Source organism: Anastrepha ludens, chromosome 2 (genome assembly GCF_028408465.1).
Source record: "Anastrepha ludens isolate Willacy chromosome 2, idAnaLude1.1, whole genome shotgun sequence".
Taxonomy (NCBI): domain Eukaryota; kingdom Metazoa; phylum Arthropoda; class Insecta; order Diptera; family Tephritidae; genus Anastrepha; species Anastrepha ludens.
This window is the reverse complement of record NC_071498.1, coordinates 169,579,785-169,603,587: the sequence shown is the minus strand read 5'-3', so window position 1 is coordinate 169,603,587 and position 23,803 is coordinate 169,579,785. Positions and strand designations below refer to the sequence as shown.

Genomic DNA, 23,803 nt, shown 5'->3' with positions numbered 1-23,803 from the left:
TACTGAAGCTAGATATATTACTAAACTCGAAATGTTCCCGCTGGTTGTTTTCCGGTTCGAAAGGGTTAAGGAAAAATTGAAAAGAATTACAAAAATATAATAAATATAAAGAGTGCACAAATCATAAAATGTGTCTTTGAGAATTGCCACTTAACTGTACTAAATAAAAATAGGTAACCAAACTTAACTAAAGATTCTGGAATATCAATAAGCAAAAGGTGTTTAAAAAGTTTTAATGTTAAAATATTTTTGAATGGTATTGCCACCAACTTTTTTTAGTGAAAAATAGAAAATGATTAAAAAAGCGTGTTAAATATAGAGAGTATACAAAACTTAAAAACAACTTATTTGAGAGTTGCCACTTAATTTTTTTGGAAATAAAAATTAATAAGAAATAAAAGTTGATAGCAAACCTTATCGAAAGGTGCTAGATTATTGGTATTATGCGAAATGTACTTGAGAATATTTCAATACAAAAGTATTATCGAATGGTGTTGCCGCCTATGTTTTTATGGAAAAATACAAATCAATTAAAATTTTCGATAAAATACAAAACTTTTATGAAAAATGTTGTTTTGAGAGTTACCACTTAACTGAACTAAAAAAAAGTAGGTAACAAAGCTTAACTAAAGGTGCTAGATATTGGTATTAAGAAAAAGGTGTGTAAACAAATTTTAATGTACAGATATTTTTGAATGGTGTTGCCACCTACTTTTTTAGTGACTAAAAAATTGTGTTAAATATTGAGAGAAATAGTTATTAGTGAAAGGAAGGTGTTTAAGTGTTTTCTAATACAAACGAATTTTCGAATGTTGCTGCCAACTACGATTTTAATGAAAAATAAAAAATAATTAAATTTTTTTATTAAATGTTAAAAAGTTTTAGAAGAAAAATATTTTCGAATGGCGTAGTCACTTATTAAGAGTATAAAAAACTTTATTATAAAAATTTTTGTTTTAGAGCTGCCACTTAACTCTGGCTAGGGATAAACGCCGGAAAAACGGGCATGGTACTTTTTACCATGAAATACAAGGTCCCGACGTGGAACCTCCCACTTACATAACTCTACCAACCAAAAGTAGGCAGCGCAACTCAAATAAATATGCTACATTACTGATAAACGAAAAGGAATTAATGTTTTAACGCAAAAATTTTATTAAATATTAAGAGTACACAAAACTTAAAAAAAAAATTTTTGCGAGCTCCCACTTATTTTTTTTTTATAAAAATTGGTATAAAAGCTAATTAAATATGCATTCGGTCATGGTTATCAAGTGAAAGGTATTGAAGAAAGCTTTAATACAAATATATTACTGTATGGCGTTGCCACATAATTTTCATCGCAAAAATAGAACTTAATGAACAACTTTTATTAAATATTAAAAGCGAGCGTAGTCGAGGATGTCAGCTATTTTTTATTAAAAGATTATTTTTAAACATTCAAGTGCCTTCTGGGAAAATTTTATGAACAATTTTTAAATATTTTTATTTTTATTACCTATTGCTATATAAATGTACATAAATATATTGTAAGTAACTTAAATTGGGTAGCGAAAACGAAATTACAATTTAACAAAAGAAACAAGTTTTCAATTAGGGATCCTCCCTAGTTTGGGAGTCTACTTTGTGGGAGTTCTAAGAAAATAAAAATGGGCGAGTTTTAAAAACAGCTAAAATTGTATTTTCTTCAAAACTCTTTTATTTAATACTCGATCTCAAAGTGTGATATAGTTTTTAGTGCTGCACGTCTTTCTTAGATGATTTTACCTTAGAATGATTTCTTAACCTAAAAACCTCAAATAACTCAATTTGCAGCCCATTAAATACAACTTAATAATAATAACAATAATTGGCGCTTACACCCTTTATTGGGTACTCTTCCTCTTATCTTCGGTGTATGTGGTTGATGTTTTCCCCAAATGGAAGGACTTACAGTTTTACGCCGCCTCGGAATGGCAGATGGTTTTTATGTGGGGCTTTTTCATAGCAGAAATGCAGTCGGAGACTAGTAACAAATACAAGAGAAAAGTATTTATATTCTTGCAGTTATATGAGTGGCTAAATAACTTTCGGGGCTCATGGGTCTATGATAAATATACTAGAAATAAACTGATTAAATATGGGAAAATATAAATCCATTATTTTTGCGTTAATGGTTTAAAACTGTTTTACGGTCCGTGCTCTTGAGTTATGCTACAACTAATAAGCTAGTCAACTTCGATTATTTCTGTGATTTTGTCAACATTTTCGACGCTATCGAAACTTTCTTTAACATCAAAAATGCCTCAACGGAATCGACGAAACCAAAATTGCGCGTAATTAGCTGCTACAGTATCGGCACCATAAACACCATTCACAATTCACTCATTCAGCGGCCTGGCTCGCACTTTCGCCTTTATCAAAAAAAAAACTGTAAAATGTACCGAATTTTCTCTCTTTGTTGACTTCCCCTCTTAACACCCTGTAACTCACAACTAAACGGAACAAACAAAGAACAGCAAACACATTTTTTTAGTGTGAAATGTCACCTTTACAACGGGCATAAACTTCAAACTTTAGGAGATGTCAACCACTACAGTCATCTACCGAGAAAATAATGGATTTTTTCAGCCGAAACTAATAACATCGGTCACCAATAGCATTTCGATTTTGTTATTTAATAGTGCTAACCTCTAAAGGTATACTGTCACAATTCCAAGACATTCGGTTTATTATTTACTAAGTTACAGTGCTTTAAGTGACGCAAAATACCGTTGAAGCAAAGTAATGGCTCGATAAACATTATCCGGACTCTGCTCCATCCGAAACAACCATCAAACAATGGTATGCTGACTTTAAACGCGGCCGTACAGACACCGACGATGCTGAACGTCCTGGTCGTCCAAATGAGGCAGTTACTCCAGAAAATATTGAAAAAAACCCTCAAAATCATGATGAGCAATCGCAAAGTGAAGTTGCAAGAGATAGCTGACATCCTGAAGATATCACTGTTTTGCACGAAAATTTGGGTATGAAAAAGCTGTTGTTGACATGTTGCTCACACCGGAACAAAAACAACAACGAATTGATGATTCAAATCGCTGTTTGGACATTATTAAGCGAGATAAGTTTACACTACACACCAGAGTCGAAATGGCAGTCATCTGAGTGGACTGGACCCGGTGAAAGCCGTCCAAAGCGACCAAAGACGCAACAGGCAGCTGGAAAGGTTATGGCGTCGGTATTTTGGGATTCGCATGGTATAATTTTCATTAATTATTTGGAAAAAGGCGAAACAATTAATTTTGATTATTACTGTGAATTATTGGGAGAATTGAAGGAGAAAATCGCAGAAAAACGGCCCCATATGAAGAAGAAAAAAATCCTATTTCACCTAGACAATGCACCGAGTCACAAACCAATGAAAACAATGGCCGAATTGAACGTACTACATTTTGAATTGCTTCTCCACCCACCGTATAGTCCAGATCTGGCGCCCAGCGACTGCTGGCTGTTTTTAGATCTCAAAAAAATGCTCCTGGGAATGAAATTTCAATTAGATGAGAAAGTTATCGCTAAAACTGAAGCGTATTTTGAGGCCAAAGATAAATCGTTCTACAAAACAGGCAAAGAAAAGATACAAACTCGTTGGAATTGAGGAATAAAGAAGAATTTTTGAAAAAAAAATGTTATTTTCTTATCCAGGCCCGGGACTTATTGACCGATGTTATTAGTACTGCATATCCAAGCGTAAATCTCAAATATTCTTATCTACACTACGCTAAATTTTTTTTATTTTTCATTACAGTTTTTGTTTTTTTTTTTGTGAAAATAAATCACATTTATTCAATTTTCGTTTGATAAATGAGGTTGAATCTTTACGATTTAGTTTTTTATAATACATCAGAAAGCATTAAATTACAAAACTAAAAGTTGTATTCTTGAATTTGACAAAAATTTAACAAATCTACCAACAATTTAACAGTTGTTTGCAGTTCTTAATCTAAATTTATGAAAAGCTTTGGCTATGCAATTTTATAGCTCATGGAGTTTTGGTATAACAAAATATAAGTTTGAAATACCTCAAAAATCGCGTTGGTAATGTTTTATGGAAATATTTATTTAATTTATTTTGATAAATGAGGTTATATCTTTAAAAAACCATCAAACTACAAAACTAAAAATTAAGTGTTAGGTTCTAACAAAAATCATATACTAAATCCAAATTTCAAACTTTGTGCAAAGTTAAAAATAAGTTACAAGATTTGATGCATTTTTTAATCAGAGTTTTCAGCAAAGTTTTGTGTACAGAATTTTAGAGCTCATTGAATTTCGGTATACACCAATACCTCGCTTTGCGTCGTTTTGTTTTGTGTTTTTTCGAAGTTGCGTCGCTGCTTAATTAGAACGAATTTTCACTATGCGTTAGATTTTCGAGGTTGCGTTGTTTTGGCCTCGATCCTTAATTTTTTTTTAATTTTCTTTTTTTTTCTAAAAGATAGCAACACTTTTGTTTCTAATTCCGCCCCATGCCATCAGAACTCGGGGATTCCCTTTCTGAAAACGTGTTGTTTCCGAACTTCACGGATTTGGTCCTAGTAGACAATGCTCCTGGCCACCCAGTTTATGTGGATGAGTTGTCAGAAATCGTGAAATTTATATTTTTGTCACCTAATACGACACCAGTTATTCGGTCGAAGAATCAGGGAGTTTTATCGACTTTTAAAAGTTATTGCCCTCAACGAACATTTAAACTAATTAATTTTAAGTGAAACTGATGGACAAGATAAGCCTACCATGCTAGAGTTATGAAAACCATAGAAATTATTTTCAATTCTTGAGAGGAATGCATGAATGGTGTTTGGCGCAAAATATTGCCCGAATGTGTTCACCAAATATGTGCTGCAGAAATTGATGGTACTTTAGCTGTTCGGCATGAAATTTCTAATTTAGAGAGTCTAATTTTTAAGGTATGTAGGAAACTGACATTAATGAACTGCTAACCTCGCACAACCAAGAATTATGTGGGCTTGCAATTTGCTAATGAAGAAGATGACAGTGACCGTTCAACAGAAATCTCCAAAGAACAAAATTTCACCTCCAAACAAATTTGCAAAGCAATGTGTTTGATTAACGAAGATATGGAGATTTTTTTAAAAACCTCTTTCCAGTTTTAAAGTGTAGCAGACGGTAGCTACGAATATCAGTTGCTACAAGAAAATTTATTTTACGTTGAAAAAAAAGCTGTTCAGCTAACCAATACCAATTTTTCGTGAAAGAAAGCCGACTTACGGCAACAGCCACTATGGACTCATCAGACAGTGATTAATTTTAATTTTGTTTTTCATAAAATTAATTTAATAGTTTATTTTGTTTTAATTGATCAGGTTTTTTTTTTTGTTTTTTGGATCTATGTAATACAATTTATATTATTTTTGTTTTTTAAACGTTCAATTTTCTTCTTAAAACGTAGTATTTTCGGAACCCTGGAACCTATCTGCGATCTTTACATGGTTTGCTATAGAAAATCTTAATTCACTTTGCATCGCTTCAATTTGTGTCGTGTTTTTTGGAACGTAACCACGACACAAAGTGAGGTATTGGTGTAATAAAATTAAGGGTTTTTCAATAAGGGCGGGTAGATGTTGAAATGGAATAAAATGGCGTTTGCTGTGTGGCACGTAGCGCCGTCCTGCTGGAACCACATGTCGTCTAGGTCCATATGGTTCAATATGGGCCATAAGAAATTGGAAGGGCCACCACGTCTACCGAAAAATGGGCGCAATGCGCGCAACGTTTGCGTTGATGAACACTCATTTTGATAATAAAGTTTTATCATTTGAACGTGCTGTTCAATCGTGTAACTTGCCATGATGATTTGGCATAAACAACTGAATAATAAACAAAAGATTTGACAGATGTCACTAAAACAAAATGGCTGCCACAGGGCGCCAAAATCGACCCGCGCCAATTGAAAAACCCTTTATAAGGTGTTATTAAAGTGCCCCAAAAATCGTCTTGACTTTTGACAAATTGCTTTGCTGCCGGTGTTGGGTTTTTAAAAAGAATGTCGAGCACTCCTCAGATGACGAAAATTAAATAAGAAAGAAATAAATTATGAAAATTTGTCAAAAAGTCCTAAGTGCTTAAGTTATTTTACGCAGTGTGTATTTAACCATTCCGCTGAAGTGATGTCTTAAGCCGGTTGACATACTTTAATAACATTTAAAAGGTTGTCTGTTTGTAGAGTGACAATGAGCTGACATTGGCAAAGGCAATTCATGGTTTGCTTGTTAATGATAAATATGACCGCTACACCTTCGGGCTAGTGAGACTCGGCGTATTATGAAACTTTAGAGCAGAGAGAAACAAATTTATTTTATTTTAGTCTTTACATGTTTTAAAATATGCCCCATATATTCAAACTCTAGTTTTGCTAGGGTACTAGAGTATTATGCATGCACCATGCGACTCAAATGAAAATTAATGTAACTTCAAAAACTTGTTACACAGAAGTAATTTTACATTTACTCTGTCCGTTCTTCTTCTATGCCAATTTATTCAAAACTTCAATATTTCAATGCAAATTTTCAAGATCACACAGTCAAACGCATCGTTTGTTGTCGATCTTTAGATGTTAATAGGCGGCGAAAGAGACACAAACAAATACACACGCACCCAAGTTTATGCAAAATTCATATGCTTTAGCCACTTTTCTCGCTACTGACCTCAAGTATAATCTAACTATAAACTAAAGTTTGCTTATCTATGTAGTAATTGATGACTCTTTGCCGCTTTGTCAATTTGATAAATGAAACTGGCACCGATTTTTAGTTGGCAAAGGTGTCAGTGCAAAAACGCAAAGCACTAAGTGATGCTGCTACTGCGGCGCTTTAGTCATTGAAAGGCAAATGAGAAAACAAATCAATTAATAGTTAAATTATTATCTAAGTTCGGAAAAGAAATTTATGAAAAAAAAGTATTGGAACCTTCCTATGAAATCTTTATGGAACCAAAACTATTTGCTCATTGGAGGATAAACAAGCCCATGAAAATAGGAGCAAATGTGATTGCTATCCCAAAATCTACAAGTAAATTTTTTCCAAAAATAATTTATTCACTTGAAAGGCAATAATTTACTCTACTTTTCTACATAATTCCCATTACTATTGAGGCATTTATCGTATCTTGGTGCCAGCTTTTGTATGCCATCGTCAAAGAAGATTGCCGCCTGATTAGACAATTAGATTAGACTGCTTCACAGTCGTTTTCACTTTGTCATCACTTTGGCACCCGGCGTGAACACAATTTCCGATAATTTAAGCGTTCGGACACAATTTCGTAAAGAACACTTCTTGAGACAGCAGGAAACTATTCAGCTAAAGACGAAATAGTGAATCGTCTGTTCTCTTTCACTTTACAGTCCATTTTTTGAATCAGTTCATCGGTAATGACTGAAGGTCTGTCACTTCGTTCCTCATCATGAATGTTTGTGCGGCCATCTTTAAAGGCCCTAAGCCATCACTCATAATGTTCTCACTATAAACTTCACTGATTTTGTGATGAATGTCAACTGATTTGAAGCCTTGAGCACAGAGAAACCGTATTACAGCACACATTTCCCAGTCAGCGAGATTCTCAATAGGTGGAGACATTTTAAAATCACGCAAACAGATGTAGACTCGATCGGATGGTTCCGTAATGGTGTCTGTGGCTTTTCAACAGATGTAGCTACACGACGCGCATCCGCTAAATGACGACCGCAGCGCTGCGGCGGCGTAATTTAAAAACGGTACTATTTCTTCTTAAAAAGCATCTTGCAAAAGTATGCACTTCAATTCTTTCACAAATTTGGCAAATACAAGTAATTTTATTGTGACAGTCCTTTGGAACAGATGCCTTGGAGCACTTTTGTAAAAATTAAAAAAAAAATTAAATAAAATATTCAGAATCGTTTGAAACTACAGCCAAATTTCCAAATTTTTTATAAAATTAGAAAATTTGGAAATATTTCATCAAAATTTCAAACTTTTTAATCAAAATTAAAAAAAAAATTCTAGTTCTAAAAAAAAAAAATTCTATAGCCCATTCAAGCGCAAATTTCAAGTTGGTAGATAATTTTTTCTCTAATGGCGTTGCGCATTTTTCTCATTTATCAAATCCATGAAATTCCTTTTCTTACCTATATGGAGAAAATACGTCAGACCTTCAGAGAAAAAAATGTTCAAAAATCAAATTTAAGGGGGAGCCTGCTTTAGAGGCTTCAAAAAATGTTTTCTTTTTTTGCATAAATGTCTTCCCAAGCTATCCAAGAATGTGTCCTCAAAATTTCAGAAGCAAATTCAAAATATTTTCGGAGTTACAGAAGAAATTGTGAGCAAGCGTCGAGTAGATATACGAGCGGCTGGATCGCTCGAAGTGCGATTTCTCGGTTTTTTATTTTTACGATTTTTCCTAATTGGCGGGAAAGATAGGGAACAAGTTAAACGTCCTATCGAAACGAGATAACGTTGACTGTATTCGGAATGAAATTATGTTCTAGTTGAACCTAAAAAACCTTAAGAAAGTTATTATTAACCCACTTTTTAAACAATCTAAAGTGAATTTGTTTTTCCAAAAAAATGAATTTTTTTTAATAAGCGAAAAATTGTTGAATTTCTCACTTTTTGTTTAATTTTCTTGGTTTAACTAGAAGCTATGCTATACTAAAATAATTTTTTTTTGGTTTTTGGTTTCTGATGAAAATTGCGACTTGCATCTTTCCCGCCGCACGACACATGCACACTCGAAGCGCTTCGGCAAAATGCTTGTACCAGGCATAATATGACATATATTTAAATGAAAAAATTTGAGAAGACTCTTGAAATATATAACAATAAATCCTGAAAGTTTCGATTCAATCGAATATTTCTTTCTTTCCCAAAAATATCCACGAAAAAATCGATTTTCCCCCCTTATGGACCATAAAACTGCGTACCCAATATTTTTTCATGTGGAGAAAATACGTCAGACCTTCAGAGAAAAAAATGTGACTATAAACTGCGTTGTTGTTGTTGTTGTTGAGGTGGTTGAACATTTCCACTGAAATACTCCTAATTAGTGACCAGCACCGTTTTCCTACTACTGTTCTCGTGTGATGATGTCTTGCATCTTTTTTTTTGTTTGCTTCTAAGTCAGATCCATTTAGTGAGGTCCAAGTGTAGCAGCAAATTCTTTATCTCGATATCTGAGATCTCATTAATTTGCTGTAAGAAAGGCTTGCCGAAGGAGCGGAGTCGTGCCCTAGCTAGCCCTGGGAATTTACATATAATAAATAGTGGAAAAGACTTTCCTTCGCCCCATCCGCTTGACAGCTTCTGCAGATAGGATTGAAGGGTAGATTGAGTCTGGCTGCATGATCCTCTACTTTCCAATGACCTGTAAGGGTTGCAGTGATGCGCGAAATGTTTGGCCGAGAACATCCTAGCAGGTCATTCGTCCTTTGGATTTTGTATGACGGTATAAACTGCGTACCCAATATTTTTTTTATATGGGGAAATTACGTAAGACCTTCAGAGAAAAAAATTTCCCCTATATTTTTTTCTAAATTGTGATAACAAATTTTGAGTATTGATAAAAATTTGGCAAATTTTTCTGAATGTTGTACAAACCGTTGAAACTTAATTAATATGGTCTTTGCTATAAAATGAAATATGATTTTTATAAAAAAATATTTCAAATTAAAAGTCAAAACTTTTCAAAATGTTTGTGTTGTAAATTTTTTTCGCATTCTACATTCACCACTGGTTTAGACAATCCCGGTGTGATTCCCACAACAGTCGTTTCTACGTTACCTTAATTTATATTCGGCCAAGAGCTGTCACTTCAACAGCATTTCCCATACATTATGAACCAAACCATTTTGTATTTTTTAGATGATTAAGTTTCAAAATTTTGGAGATATTTCCCATACTAAAAAATTCAGTGGCTAATTGAATATTTTTTAATAATGATTTCAGGGACTTTGAGGAATCGATGCACTTGAATATTATATCTGCTAATAAACTGCGATTCCACTGCATTCATCTCCAGCTAATGACATTAATTGTGTCATCTACAAGCTACAGTTTGTCTACAGATCAATGGACGGCAATGAATCCAATACTGTGATTTTTTGCTCACTTCACAAAAGAAGAATACTGAATGATAACTGAATTCGCACAGCATCGCTTACCTGCCTAATTACAAACGGCTATGTATGATATATGTGTGTGTGGGTTAATTAGCGTTCCGAACCGTTAATGAATTTATAGCAGAAAAAAATAATAATAAAAAGTATCTTAATAATAAAAAAATTGTAAACAAGTTTTATAGATTGACATCGATGGGAATTGTAGGGCCGATGAACTAGCGAAAGGTGGCACCAAACATAGACGATGAGACAGGTATACCCCTTCGAACATGGGAGCTACTTATCTTTAGAGATTTGTAAGAATAATGAACGAAAGATGGTTGTAAGAGCCTGCTTTTTCTTGATTGGTGCGATAACCTCTTCAGCGATTTTGACCGAGTTCAACAAAGCGTGCCAGAGGGGGCTTTCCTCTTTTTCTGCTATTACCAGCTGGTACCGTATCGAATAATTTCAGAGCTGGAGCTCTTAGGAGCCTATGTAGGTAAGTACGTATAGCGGTTGCCAACTGGTACACCTGGGCCTGCTGTAGGTCCATTGTGATACCCCTCCTCACTCTACAATATCCTCATTGAATCAACCTGTAGCTTTAATGTATCTAACAAAAGTTGCTACTTTTAAATTGTCCAAATCTGCGAAATTATTCAAAAAACTTGCTATGCGTACATGTAGAAAGTGTTCTACAGTATCTTCCTCTTCAATGTCGTTACAGCTTCTGCAGTAGTCATTACAAGGAGCTCCCAGTCTGCTGGCATGCCTGCCTATAAGACAATACCCTGTTAGAACCCCAAAAATATTTCTCACGTCCTTCCTGTTAAGTTTCACCAGCCGGTTTGTGCGGTCCATATTCGATTCTGGCCACGTCATCCAACTTGTTGTACAGGTCAGGGACTGAGACCATAGCACGTTGGCAGGCTAAGTATCTGTAAAATCTTACGGAAATTGTGGCCGGCTACTAACGATAAACGAAGTACCTCGAAGAAGGTGAACTATATCCCTACTAAGTCAAAATAAGCATAGTCTAATCACACTCTTCTTTTTCTGCTTTATTGGCACAGTAGCAATCTAAGCGATTTTGACCCAGCTCAACAAAGTGCGCCAGTAGTTTCTTTCATGTGCTACCCGACACCTATTGGAAATACTAAGTGAGGCTAAGTTCTTCTTCACTTGGGTCTTTCAATGCAGTGTGAGGCCTTCATCTTCCTTTGCTACTTCCTTAGAGAAACGTATCTAATACTTTCAAAGACGGCGCGTTTGTGTCCATTCGTAAGATATGACTTAGCCAGCGGCGCTGCTGAATCTTAAATCGCTTCATTATGTCCATAGTTGAGCACAGCTCATCATTCCTTCGACGGTCTCCAACGCCAACGCGCAGAGGTTTATAAATTTTGCGCAGAATCTTTTCCTCGAACACTCTAAGAGCCATCGCATCAGGTTTTGCTATCGTCCGACCTTCTACGCCTTGCGATAGGATGGTCTCAGCACACTAATTTCTCTAATAACGGAACACTGCCTAATAAGCAGGTGCGGCTAGCAGAGGCTAGTCGTGCTGACTTCTGCAGAAGTTTTTAAAAATGAGATTTTGCACCTTTTGCTTCAATATTCTCCTCTATCCAGATGCATGTAAATCCACCATACTCGGTAGACAATTATACGGTGAGTTGGAAGGTCTCAGCACTGTGGAAATTAGGTTAGGAAGGTTGGTGAAATGGTTGAAGTACCAGTCTGACACTCCCCAAGTAGCACTAAAGCGCCGTTCTGATACCATTTTGAGACCTTCAAAGGGCAAATATCTACTGCTAACCAGAGCTGTTGATGTAATGGAGAATATTGATTGGAGATTGATGGGATTTAGGTTGGCGCGCTGCCCCAGGCTGTCGGAGAAAATAACATCCAGTGATCTTTAATCGTCTAACTGCCCAACCCTGATATTTACAGAGAAAATGCACAACAGTCTCTTACTTAAACCTAGCTTTTTTTTTGCTCGTGTGCCCATCGTCCTATGATCGGGAAACACAGCTACGAGTTTAGAAATTTAATGACTTGCAGCCCCAGACTTTCTGTGCCCTTAGAAATCTTCTATAGTTTTTGATCAACTGGCACTGGTTTTGGAAGATATCGGAAAGAGCTTTTCCTGCGACATCACAATGGGTTAAGAACCTGAAAGGCATACTATAGTGCACTATCTGAGGTCCAGACCGCAGTAGCTGACTTTCGTTTGAAGCCTAAAGATGCTTTTTACCTGACGTCAAAAATGTCTACGTTTGTCCCGAACAAACATGATTTGTGGGAAGTCATGCTTCATTATTACTTTTTAAAAAATGTGCAGCTGAAACGTGTCGTTTATAGATCAATATTTACTGTAACCACGCTCCATCAAATATGTACAACTTGTAAAGAGCCATTTCGACGCTTCCAAAGTGGCGATTTCGACGTGAGTGATAAAGATCGCGAAGAGGCACCGATAAATTCGAAGATACTCAACTACAGCAATTATTGGATGAAGGCACATGTCGAACCGTCGAACCCTTGATGATATGTCTAAAGAGTTCGATGTTGACAGATCAACCGTAACCGTCGGTTAACGTTTGCACGCGATGGGAATGCTCCAGAAAGCAAGTAACTGGGTTCCACATTAATTGAAGGAGAACGGCAGATGAAAAATGGATCTATTATGATAACCCTAGGAGTCGAAAAAGTTGTAGCCTGCCAGGTGAACCAGGTCCATGGACAGCAAAAGCAAAGATTCATGCTTCAAAGGTTATGTTGTGCATCTTGTGGGGTCAGAAGGGTGTCATCTATTATGAACCCCTTAAACCATCTAAAACCATCACTGGTGATCGTTTCCGATCGCTCATGCCGAGTTCTAAGCTCTCAAAGGAAAACGGCCGCAATGGGACGGCAGGCATGACAAACTGTTGTTTTGCTGCATGACAACGCCCAGAACATGTCCAGATAAAGTAACCATTTTAATTTAAAAGTTATTGAGTATCACTTATGATTCATTCGATTGAAAAAAAAAGAAAAAAATTATAAAAAATATTTCACATATTTACCTAATTCTGGTAGGCAATTTTGCGTTAGAAAGTTAAGTGAAAATTCGATTGCATCAAAATCTTGTTTGCCATCGACCAAATGTTTTGACACATGAATTGTCGTTCCAAATGCTTGACGTGTATGCAAATGTATATTTTGATGTTCAAAAAAGTTCATGAAAAGTTTGAAAAATATATCACTAAAGTACCAAAATATTACATTGTTATTGCATGTCATAAAAAATTTACGAAAATGTAAAACAAAAAGCACAGCTATCACAACACACGATCGCTTAAAGTGGCAAAACAATACCCAATTCGGCAGTCATTCAATCATTCATGCCATTGGTCAGACATCTGCTTGTATTGAGCAAGTTTTTCGTTTTGGCTTTCTTTTGTTTGTTTAAAGATTTTGCTGCAGCATTGACTTTTACTATTTGTGGGCAGTGGCGCTGCGCGCGACTTTTGAAGCAATTACCCTCCGACCACAAGCAATTCATAATCACTGGGTTAGGCATTTCTAAAACATGTCAACTGCCAAAATGTTATAAACCTTTTTGTTTTTTCTATTTTTTGTGTAGACTTTTTAGTAGATTTGTGACCACAATTATGACAAAATACATAATTTTAATGCACTTTTGAAATATAGTAATTAAGCTGTACGTAGTTGGCTTTGCATCTTTCGTGTTTGAGAGCAGCCTTTTGTGGCGATAGTGAAAATGCGAAAAAAATTTCAAAAATCAACGAGAAGTTTGAACCACTTTAAAACTTGCAGTTTGTTGCATTAATATTGAATTGAGAAGGGCTGCCCACAAGGCGGTGTACTCTCTCTCCTACTTTGGTGCTTTGTTGTGGACTCTCTTCTTAATGATCTGTAGGAAATTGGATACATCCAAGCCTACGCAGACGATGTGTGCGTATTAATCTCAGGACGATCACTTGCAGGTAGCTCTAAATAAGATTGAGTATTGGTGCAAATTGCATGGACTTTCGGTGAATCCTACAAAAAATACTTTAGTGCTTTTCACTAGGAAACGCAATATGAAAGGGGTAACACTGCAACTGTCTTCTGAGGTTAAATACTTAGGAGTAATCCTAGATAGTAAGCTTACCTGGAAGAAGCGCGTCGAGCAGAAGGTCTCTCGAACACTAAAAGTCTTCTGGCAGTGTAAGAGAACGTTTGGCAAGACATGGGGTCTAAGACCGGTGATAGTACACCGGTTGTACGTCACCCTGATTATACCCATTATTATATATGCCTCTGTAGTATGGTGGAAGGCTACAATGGTTAATTCCAGAGTAAAACCCCTAAACAGGCTACAGAGAAGTGTGTGATTGAGTATCACAGGTGCCATGAGTACAATATCTGGCGATGCCCTGAATGCCATTCTGAACTTGCAACCTCTAGATCTTCCAATTCGAAAGGAAGCGATGAAGGCGGCGTACAGGGTCAAGATAAACGGAGTCTGGGGAAATGAAGAAAGCACTGGCCACTGTCAGATATACCACCAGTGGTCGGAGCGGTGCACGGTCGATGTCGATGGACAATCGGGTGCCTGTCGTTGGCTTCGGTAGGAAGTATTATGTTCGATCCCAGATAGAGATAAATGGTTAAGTCCAGAGAACTTATTACGGGGCTATCAGCACACTTTCTACACCGACGGTTCCAAAACCAGTGATGGTAGCGGATCTGGATGGTACTTAGACGAAGCCACTAAGTACTTCTACGCCACAGTACAGATGGCCACGGTATTCTTTACGGAAGTCTATGTCATCTTGAACGTGGCATACTGGCTAATTGAGAATGTAAGTCAAAACTGAACAGTGTTGCAAAACACAACAAAGTTAGTCTTATTTGCGTGCCTAGAAATTGTGGTATTACAGGGAACGAGTTAGCTGATAAACTGGCTAATGAAGGTTCAGCAAGTATGCCACTAGGCCCTGGACCCTTTCTAGTTGTCAATTCCGCATCGATTCAACTATGGATTGACAACTTTATAAGGTCTACCCATAGAGGATGTTGGTCTGGGTTGAACTCGTGCAGAGTGTCTAAGTGAACTTTCTCCTAAAACTCAGCAGAAAGGACCTGAGAGTACTGGACCTCGTACTGCCAACATGGGTCCCGGGACACGTGGGTATCGCGGGTAACGAGTCCTCTGACTCCTTAGCTAAGGCCAACTTCTTTGGCCCAGACCCCGTTTTGCCACTCCCTTCTGCGGCCATCACAGCCACGGTTAGCAAATGGGTAACTACCACCCACAAGCGAACTTGGCAGGCTGAGAGAGGCTGCAGATGGACTAAACTGATGTTACCTGTCATGTCCGATCGACTGTCGCAAACCCTTCTGTCATTAAGCAGAGGGGAGTGCAGACGGCTGGTTGGACTGATGACGGGCCACTTTCTGTGAGCAAAGCACATGGAAAGGTTGGGCATCTCAGACAGTGTACTCTGCCCAGCCTTCGCTCGAATCAGGTTTGAGGTTTTTGGCACTGATGTGTTAAGAAGCGACCATCTTGGCTCCTTGGCACCACAAAATCTACTCAGGTTTCTCCAGAGTTCGGGTAGATTTAAAGAAAATTAAAAGGGATCCAAGTGTAGTACAATGGACTTAATTAATGTCTGAGTGCTGCACTTGCTAGTTGTCCCGACAAAAAAAAAACAAAAAAAAACTGGAGGTGGGTGTAATCACAGGGCACAACACCTGTGGTAAGCATATGGATGCCATGGGGACCGTAGACAGCCCGATATGCCTATCCTGTCTTGAGGCTGACGACATCGATGCATTGTTTTTTTTTTTTGATTTTTGCACAAAGTTCGTAGTTTTGAGCTACACGGTTTTTTGTGGTGGAATGATTTTGTATTGTTATTTTATTTTTTAATTTTTTATTTTTTTATTTTTTAAAAGCTGAAATATCAATAAATTCAATATCAAATTGTTAAATAAGCATTTATCTTCTACTTTGTTTCTAGGTGTGTAAGTATGCGCATATTTGCTCACAAAATATAAATCCGTAAAAATACAATTAAACTCACCTTAAGTGTATTCGATAGCTTTCCGGCTCTGGTGATGGCTGTGCCGAATGTCGATGGTGCAATGGCAATCGTTGAGGACTCGCGCACAAATAAATTACACAATACAAACAATAACAATGGTAATAAGGTCAGTAGTCGTTTTCGCCCCATTTTTTAACAGAAATTTTCAATTTCTCTGTTGAGTTGTTTTATTTTTGTAAATATTTTCCTTTTTTTGTTTTCTTGTGTTTACTGAAATATGTATCACTTCACTCGGCTTGAATTTTTGGTATTTTTGTAAATAATTGTTTTTTTTTTGTTTATTTGAATCGTATCACTTAACTTATGTTGAAGTTTCGTTTTTTTTTTTTAATGATTTATTGTTTAATTTGTTTTTTTTTTTTTTGGTATTTATTAATAAATGTATCACTTAACTAGGCTATGTAAGCATTTTTTATTTGGACTTTTTTGTTTACAAAGTTTTGCTGGATTCTGTATGGCTATTAAAAAAATACACTTCAAAGTGTTAAAAAAAATCAAATATTTATATAAATTTTTTTTAAGCAAAACTGTATCCGTGTGTGTGTTTGCGAGGCGCTGGCTATTCACGCGCGTGGCTGTTGGATTCTTATATAAGTTTTTGGCTTTTATGATGTTTTTTCGTACACCATTTAAGACAATTATTTTTATTGTTTCTTCATTATTGTTTGTTTTTGGCGTCCACGCACTTAAATCGTTTCATTGTTTCATGTGAAGCACAATGAGAAAAATTGTCAAAGAGTTCGGCTTACCCTTAACTTTACTTTTATTGAACTGAGGAAATCCGCTTTGGCTGTAAACTAAAAGTGATTCTGAACTTCTTTGCTTCATATTCACCTATAAACTCTTGGATAACATTTTAACATTTCTTTATTTGCAAATTCTTAATACAGAATGTAAGCGATCACATTAACAGACAGAGTAACACTGATTTAACTTTAATGATCTAGAGTTAAAAGATCGTAAAATTATGCTGAAGTACTCCAAACCTTCTATGAGCTTCTTCTGCTTCTTTGCTTGAATAGTGGCTTTGCCAACGTCACAAAACAACGTTTCATCCGAAATGAAGTTAATTCCCTTTTTTGCCAATTTCTCAGCAATCTAATTTTCATTAAGGCAAACGCGATCCGGTAACTAGATAATTCACACTATGCCAAGTGAGCTCAGCTTACTAAGACACTCCATTAGCAGTTTTGAGGTTAGCTGATAAGATACCTGTAGTATTTTGTTACCCTGTGGATGATTGAGGCAGCTTTTTTTTCTAAGAACAGCAGTGGCACTTCTGGCAAGATTTGAGGGTCTTAGTCGCTGCTCGGCTATTCGACAAGACTACAATGATCTGGTTCCAACAACGAGTTTGTATTAAATTTTGCGTTCCAAATGGATTTAATGATACGAAATCCTTAAAAATGTTGGGAAACTGTTTCGGTAATGATAACCTGAAGAAAACAGCCAATTACAGCAACAGCCGTTGGCATTGCAAACTGATAAAAACATCAATAAAGTGAAAGAAAAGTTATTATCAGAGAGGCAACCTCGGTAGTCTAGCGGAATTGCACTAGCCTGATATCTCAGAGGTTGTCGGTTTGAATCCCACGTAAAGCAGGTCCTCGGACTTTTCCACTTTTTTATCTAATTTCCCTGTTTCTAAAAAAACAAAAAAATGCGTTGTTCCTAAGCAACGACAGGTGGGCATTCCCACTATTTAGGACTGATAGCGGCAGGCTCATCCCCTACCCTGTTAGAAATCGAAATAGATTAACGAAATCAATGCAGGATTGAGTCTTGTCGAGGCCCTATGCTCTCGAGAGGAGTGGACAAGGACCCGCTCAGAAGACTTGAACATTTCTTATGGATCTGTTCAGGGCATTGCAGTGAATGGATTAGGTTTTATCCGTGCTGCTACAAAGTTGGCCCCAAAGGTTCTGAATTTCAAGCGAAAAAAAAACATGTCATCGCCAAAGACATGATGTGAGTTTATCAGTACGACACGCAATCCAGCCATCAGGTGAGTGAGTGGAGAGCTTCAAATGAACCAAGCCCAAAAAAGCACCTCTTTTTCAGGCATAAAAGAAATTGATACTAACGGTTTTTAAGGATTAGAATAAGGATTCAAGAAGCACCCCACAAATAACAGGAAGAGCTTGGCCAAACACCCAACAAAGGATGTAAACGCCAACGTTAAGGTAAAGCAATTCGCCGAAAAAGAAAACATTTGTGGGAAAACAACTCGTGGACATTGCACTATGATAACGCACTGCCGCACAGTGCCATTATTATTCGTGAATTTTTTTGACCAAGAATGAAATGATATACCATCCAACATACATCGAACTCACCTGATATGGCTTCGTGCGATTGTTTTTTGTTCTGAGCGAGTCAAAAACCACCGAAAGTAAGTATTGGAAAAATCCAAAAATCTGATGGCTATACCGAAAATAAAGTATAAAGTGAATAAATGGATCAAACGACGGCATAAGTCCGTTGCAGTGGATGGGGAGTGTTTTGAAGGCGATAATGTCACTTTTGAGAAGTAAACTTGTATTTTGAATTTTCTGAATATATCCCCGGAACTTTAATCAAAGCTCACCAGGAGGGACCATCGGCGCAATATCTATTAAGAGTATCTCATTAGACAAACACATTTCTTTATATTTGTTTAGCCAGGTAAATACAATAGAAAATTTTGAAGCTGTTTTTCTTGACAGTTTCATTGTTTTAGTTACAGCAAACAAGCGGTAGGAAAAACTGGCTTATCAAGCGTAATTCATTTGCCTTGAGTGTTCACCGACAAACACTTAGCTAAGAACTATTTCCCAAATTAGTTAAGCTTGACTAATTACATCACTAGTTATCTTCAATCTTCCATCAGAATCATCGCTTAAAAAACTGGCGACTGAAAAGTTTCTTTGTAGAAGTTTGCTTTACGTAAAAAGTTGTAAAACGGCAAAGCTACTGAAAATCTTTTGTTTTACCCAAGATTGAGATTTTGTCTTAATATTTTTTGATCTAAAAAAGGGAAAAAATTGTTTCCTCTTCTACAATAGCAGTCTTTGTATACTACCAATTACACTAACAACATAGCTATGTACATACACAGAATGTGAATTTGTGAAGTTACAAAAATTATACGACCTTCTTCGTATTTCACAGAGGAAGTCATTTGTCAAGCCCAGTATTTCATGTGCCACTGTGACATATGTTTAAATAAATACTTGTACATGAAGATACAATATTGAGTGCTGCTGATTGCGCTAAACTCATAGGCGCGACTTCCGTAATGATAATTATTTTTTAATAAGAGTAAGAAACTTTTGTTTTAATATCAGTAAAGCCAAGGTTTTCCAGTAAATAGCCAATATCGCAACCAGTTTTCTTAATGGAAGGAAATAAGTATAGCTTCCTGAAATGCAACAGGCATTAAATTTTTTTAACTACTTGACGCACTTTCAAGTATTTATAAATAAAATAAGTACCGCAAAGATAAATAAGTAACCAAAAAATATAAAAAATAATGTTAACGCAGAAATGTAATTGATTTTTATCAGACATTAATGAATAATTCTTGAGAAACTAAAATATTTTTACACTCGTTTGCTGGAATGACGTAATAATCCAACAAAAGTGCCCACTAGATAAGTTTGCAAATATGGCAAAAATGGTGCATAATGAATGGATTTTGTTGGATTATGACGTTCTTACGGTCTTTATACAAAAATTTAAATAAATTGTAAATACAAAAAAAAAATAATTTTAATTATAAAAAAGATTATAAAAATTATAAAAAATTTTTTTTAAATATAAAAAACAATTCTAAAAATTATAAAAAATATACCTTCAATAAATTGTATACTTGAATTGCAAGCTTCGACTCCTTTTCCGCCTTTTAGATGTTTCGTGTTGCGAAGTTCGTCCAGCAAGCGAACGATATTTTAATCATAGTTACATATACGAACAATCCAATTCATTTAAATAGCTTCGTACGCTCACATTTGTGAGACTTGATTTAATGCAATTGGCCTTGACTGCGCTGCCATAAATATTTACTTGTCACACAAAAGACTTCTGACACGAACCTGTTTCAGCCTGTTCTCATGTCATTGCACTTACATTCATATATTGCATTCCGAGATACTACAAATTACTAAAATAGTATTTGTTTGATAAAAACTAAATTAAGGATTTGGAAATTTTTAAGAATCTAAAATGAATTAGGTAGGCGCCGTAGCCTACTGGGTTTATACGTCACAACTCTGTGGGGCCGGACTTTAAACACTCTGTGGCCATGAAACATCAAATGATAGAGAAGATTTGTTCTAATGCCGATCATCACTCGACAGGCAATGGCAAGCCTCTGAGTGTATTTCTGGAATGAAAAACCATCTGACAAATTGGAGGAGAAACACGGCTAAACAACCAACAAAGGACCAACAAATAAGATGGCGCAAAATTAATCACACTATCGGTAGATGTTATAATTTTCGTCAATCTAAGCAAAAGCTTCATTTTTTAGGCAATGAAAATTTGCTTAATTCAGCAGGAATTTTTCCACTCTGTTTCCATCAAAGGAGGAATGAAATAAGGGATTCTCACTAAACAACTGCCACACTACAGTCTTTACAGATGGCAGTAAAATGGATTGTATTGTTGAAGCTGGTATATATTCTCATATTCTTAAAATTGAAAAATCTGTGCGTCTCCCTAATACCAGCAGTGTCTTCCAGGGGGAAGTACTGGCAATTAGGGAACCCTGTAGGCGACTAATCGCAAATTTCTCTTTTAAGGGCAATATCGCTATTCTTTCAGATAGCCAAGCTACAATCCAGGCACTGGGTTCGGCGACAACAACCTCTAAAGTGGTGAAGCAAAGTAGGAATAGCCTCACCACCTTGAGTGAAAACAATCTGGTTCCCGGGACACCGGAACATTGAAGGTAACGAAAAAGCATATGAACTGACAAGAGGGGGATCTGCCATGAGTAACGCTCTTGCAGAATCGGTATTCACACCATTAGGTGCAGTCAAGAATGTAATTTCCCTAAAATACCTCCAAATCGCGGATTGTAGATGGAGAGAACAGACGAAATGCAAAACTAGCAGAACGTTATGGCCCACCTACAATATCAAGCAATCATCGACATTGATAAACATGAGACGACGGGACGCCTGGAGACTAAAGGCAGTCATATTTGGCTTTTGGTCTATCGCAGAATAAGCAGCCAAAATGGGCATCCCTTACAACACATACTGTCACAGTTGCAAACAACCGGAAAAAAAGAAACAATCTTCCATTTCCTCTGAGAATGCTCTGCCCTATGGAAGGACAGAATGTTAAACCTGGGCAAACCGCTGTTCGAGAGTCTCGAGCAACTGTCTGGCTTAGACACCAACAACCTGATAAGGTTCCTGAACCGCACAGACTGGATATAGTTTTGCTGTAAATAACTGTTAAACAAGTTGGTAACGAGGATGTGGGCACGAAAGGGTGCGGAAGCGCTAGTTCGATTCTGGATGAATCATCACTCAAACCAACCAACTTATGTGCTAAACTTGGTAAATGTTTTGCCGAAACTCACCAAATGTTACAAAAATCATCTGATGATATTCCGTTAAACGCAAATTTCCATTTGTCACAAGTGATTCCAGTCGCGTTGAGAAACACTTTGTGATGATGAAAGACAAGGTCGTTCACAGAATGTATTATCCCCAGAAAGCATCGAAAAAGTATTTAATTTTAGTAAAAATATAAAAAAATGGTTAAAAAAACCATAAAAAATAGAAGTGGAACTTTTGAGAAATGCTAACCGAGTTCTAGGTCATATTTGGTCTGTATACCTACATCGAGAAATTGACAAATGATCGATAATCCCCCACCTCAGCGATCACGAGTTGTGCGTGAAACTTTGGCAAAAAGACAAATAATTTCGTTACACCATTGATTGTATGCCCCTTTAACTTCATTTGCCGATGAAGGGCGAGGCGGCTTGCGGCCAATATCCTAAACAACATTCCTGAAAAGAATGAAGTGAACTCATTTGATAACTTGGAAAAGTGTGCGAAAGTGGATACTGAAACTGAAAGCCATATATTTGGCACAAAATATTCGTATCCAACTTTTTATTTCTATTTGCTAAATATCTTTTATTATACTTTGTTTTGAATAGGGGTGCATATTCTTTAATTAGTTTGTCTCTTGTAATTTTTTACTGTTTCGCCTGGCGCCCAATGAGTTGAAGTCAATCCCTGTGCAGACAAGCCATGTTATGAAAAGTGTCTTTTTCTATGTATAGAACAATCGATAAACATATCTTTAAAAACAGATTTCAAAATACTTTGATTGTCCTTTTAATTTTGACGTGATAACGTCTTATAATTCGATGTAGCCGGCTGCACGCACCAAAAAATGTTATGTTATGTTATGTTATGTCATGCTATGTTATGTTATGTTATGTTATGTAATGTTATGTTATGTTATGTTATGTTATGTTATGTTATGTTATGTTATGTTATGTTATGTTATGTTATGTTATGTTATGTTATGTTATGTTATGTTATGTTATGTTATGTTATGTTATGTTATGTTATGTTATGTTATGTTATGTTATGTTATGTTATGTTATGTTATGTTATGTTATGTTATGTTATGTTATGTTATGTTATGTTATGTTATGTTATGTTATGTTATGTTATGTTATGTTATGTTATGTTATGTTATGTTATGTTATGTTATGTTATGTTATGTTATGTTATGTTATGTTATGTTATGTTATGTCATGTTATGTTATGTTATGTTATGTTATGTTATGTTATGTTATGTTATGTTATGTTATGTTATGTTATATTATGTTATGTTATGTTATGTTATGTTATGTTATGTTATGTTATGTTATGTTATGTTATGTTATGTTATGTTATGTTATGTTATGTTATGTTATGTTATGTTATGGTATGTTATGTTATGTTATGTTATGTTATGTTATGTTTTGTTGTGTTTTGGTTTGTGTGCGTGTGTGAAATTGAACATATCTTTCATGAATTTCATAAATGTTTCGTCATTTTTCACGTTTGTGTTAATGTAACTTGATCAATTCCATTGCTATTCCATTTACCTCCTTCTCTATATCCATACAAAATATCTATCAAACAAATAAAATTAAAATTTTCTTTTGAAAAATGCAACCATTCCTTCCATCAGTATTTTTTTATGACGTTATCACGTTAAACTATCTTCAGTAAACCGATTTTACAGACAACCTCTTTTTTTCACCAAGAGTTATTTGGCATTACAAATTTAGATTTATTAATACGAGAGTCGTTTGAAAAGCACGTGCCATGTCAAAGAGATGGCACCACTGGCGCATATCGAGGTTATGTTTAGTTAGTAACAGCTCTTAGAAGAACACACGCCAAGTTTCAGCCAGTCGGTCAAATTCTTTGTGTTTGGCATTCGTTTGAATGGAGGAAGTCGAGCGATTTCCCATTTCCATTACGACAACGCACCAACTCACGCCTCAGCAGTTGTGGTTGAAGAATTAATGGAAACAGAGTTCCATACCATTTCACATCTATCC

General features: G+C 36.0%; 1 protein-coding gene across 1 annotated transcript in view; it reads right to left on the bottom strand.

Annotated features, from left to right (window-relative positions):
- The window catches only part of LOC128855830 (esterase E4), a 79,334-nt gene that overhangs the window by 35,688 nt on the left and 19,843 nt on the right, over positions 1 to 23,803 (bottom strand). Inside the window, exon 2 of the mRNA XM_054091033.1 lies at positions 16,216 to 16,694. Within this exon, the coding sequence (XP_053947008.1) occupies positions 16,216 to 16,365 (150 nt within the window). The 5' untranslated portion in view covers positions 16,366 to 16,694. The remainder of the gene's footprint in view (positions 1 to 16,215; positions 16,695 to 23,803) is intronic.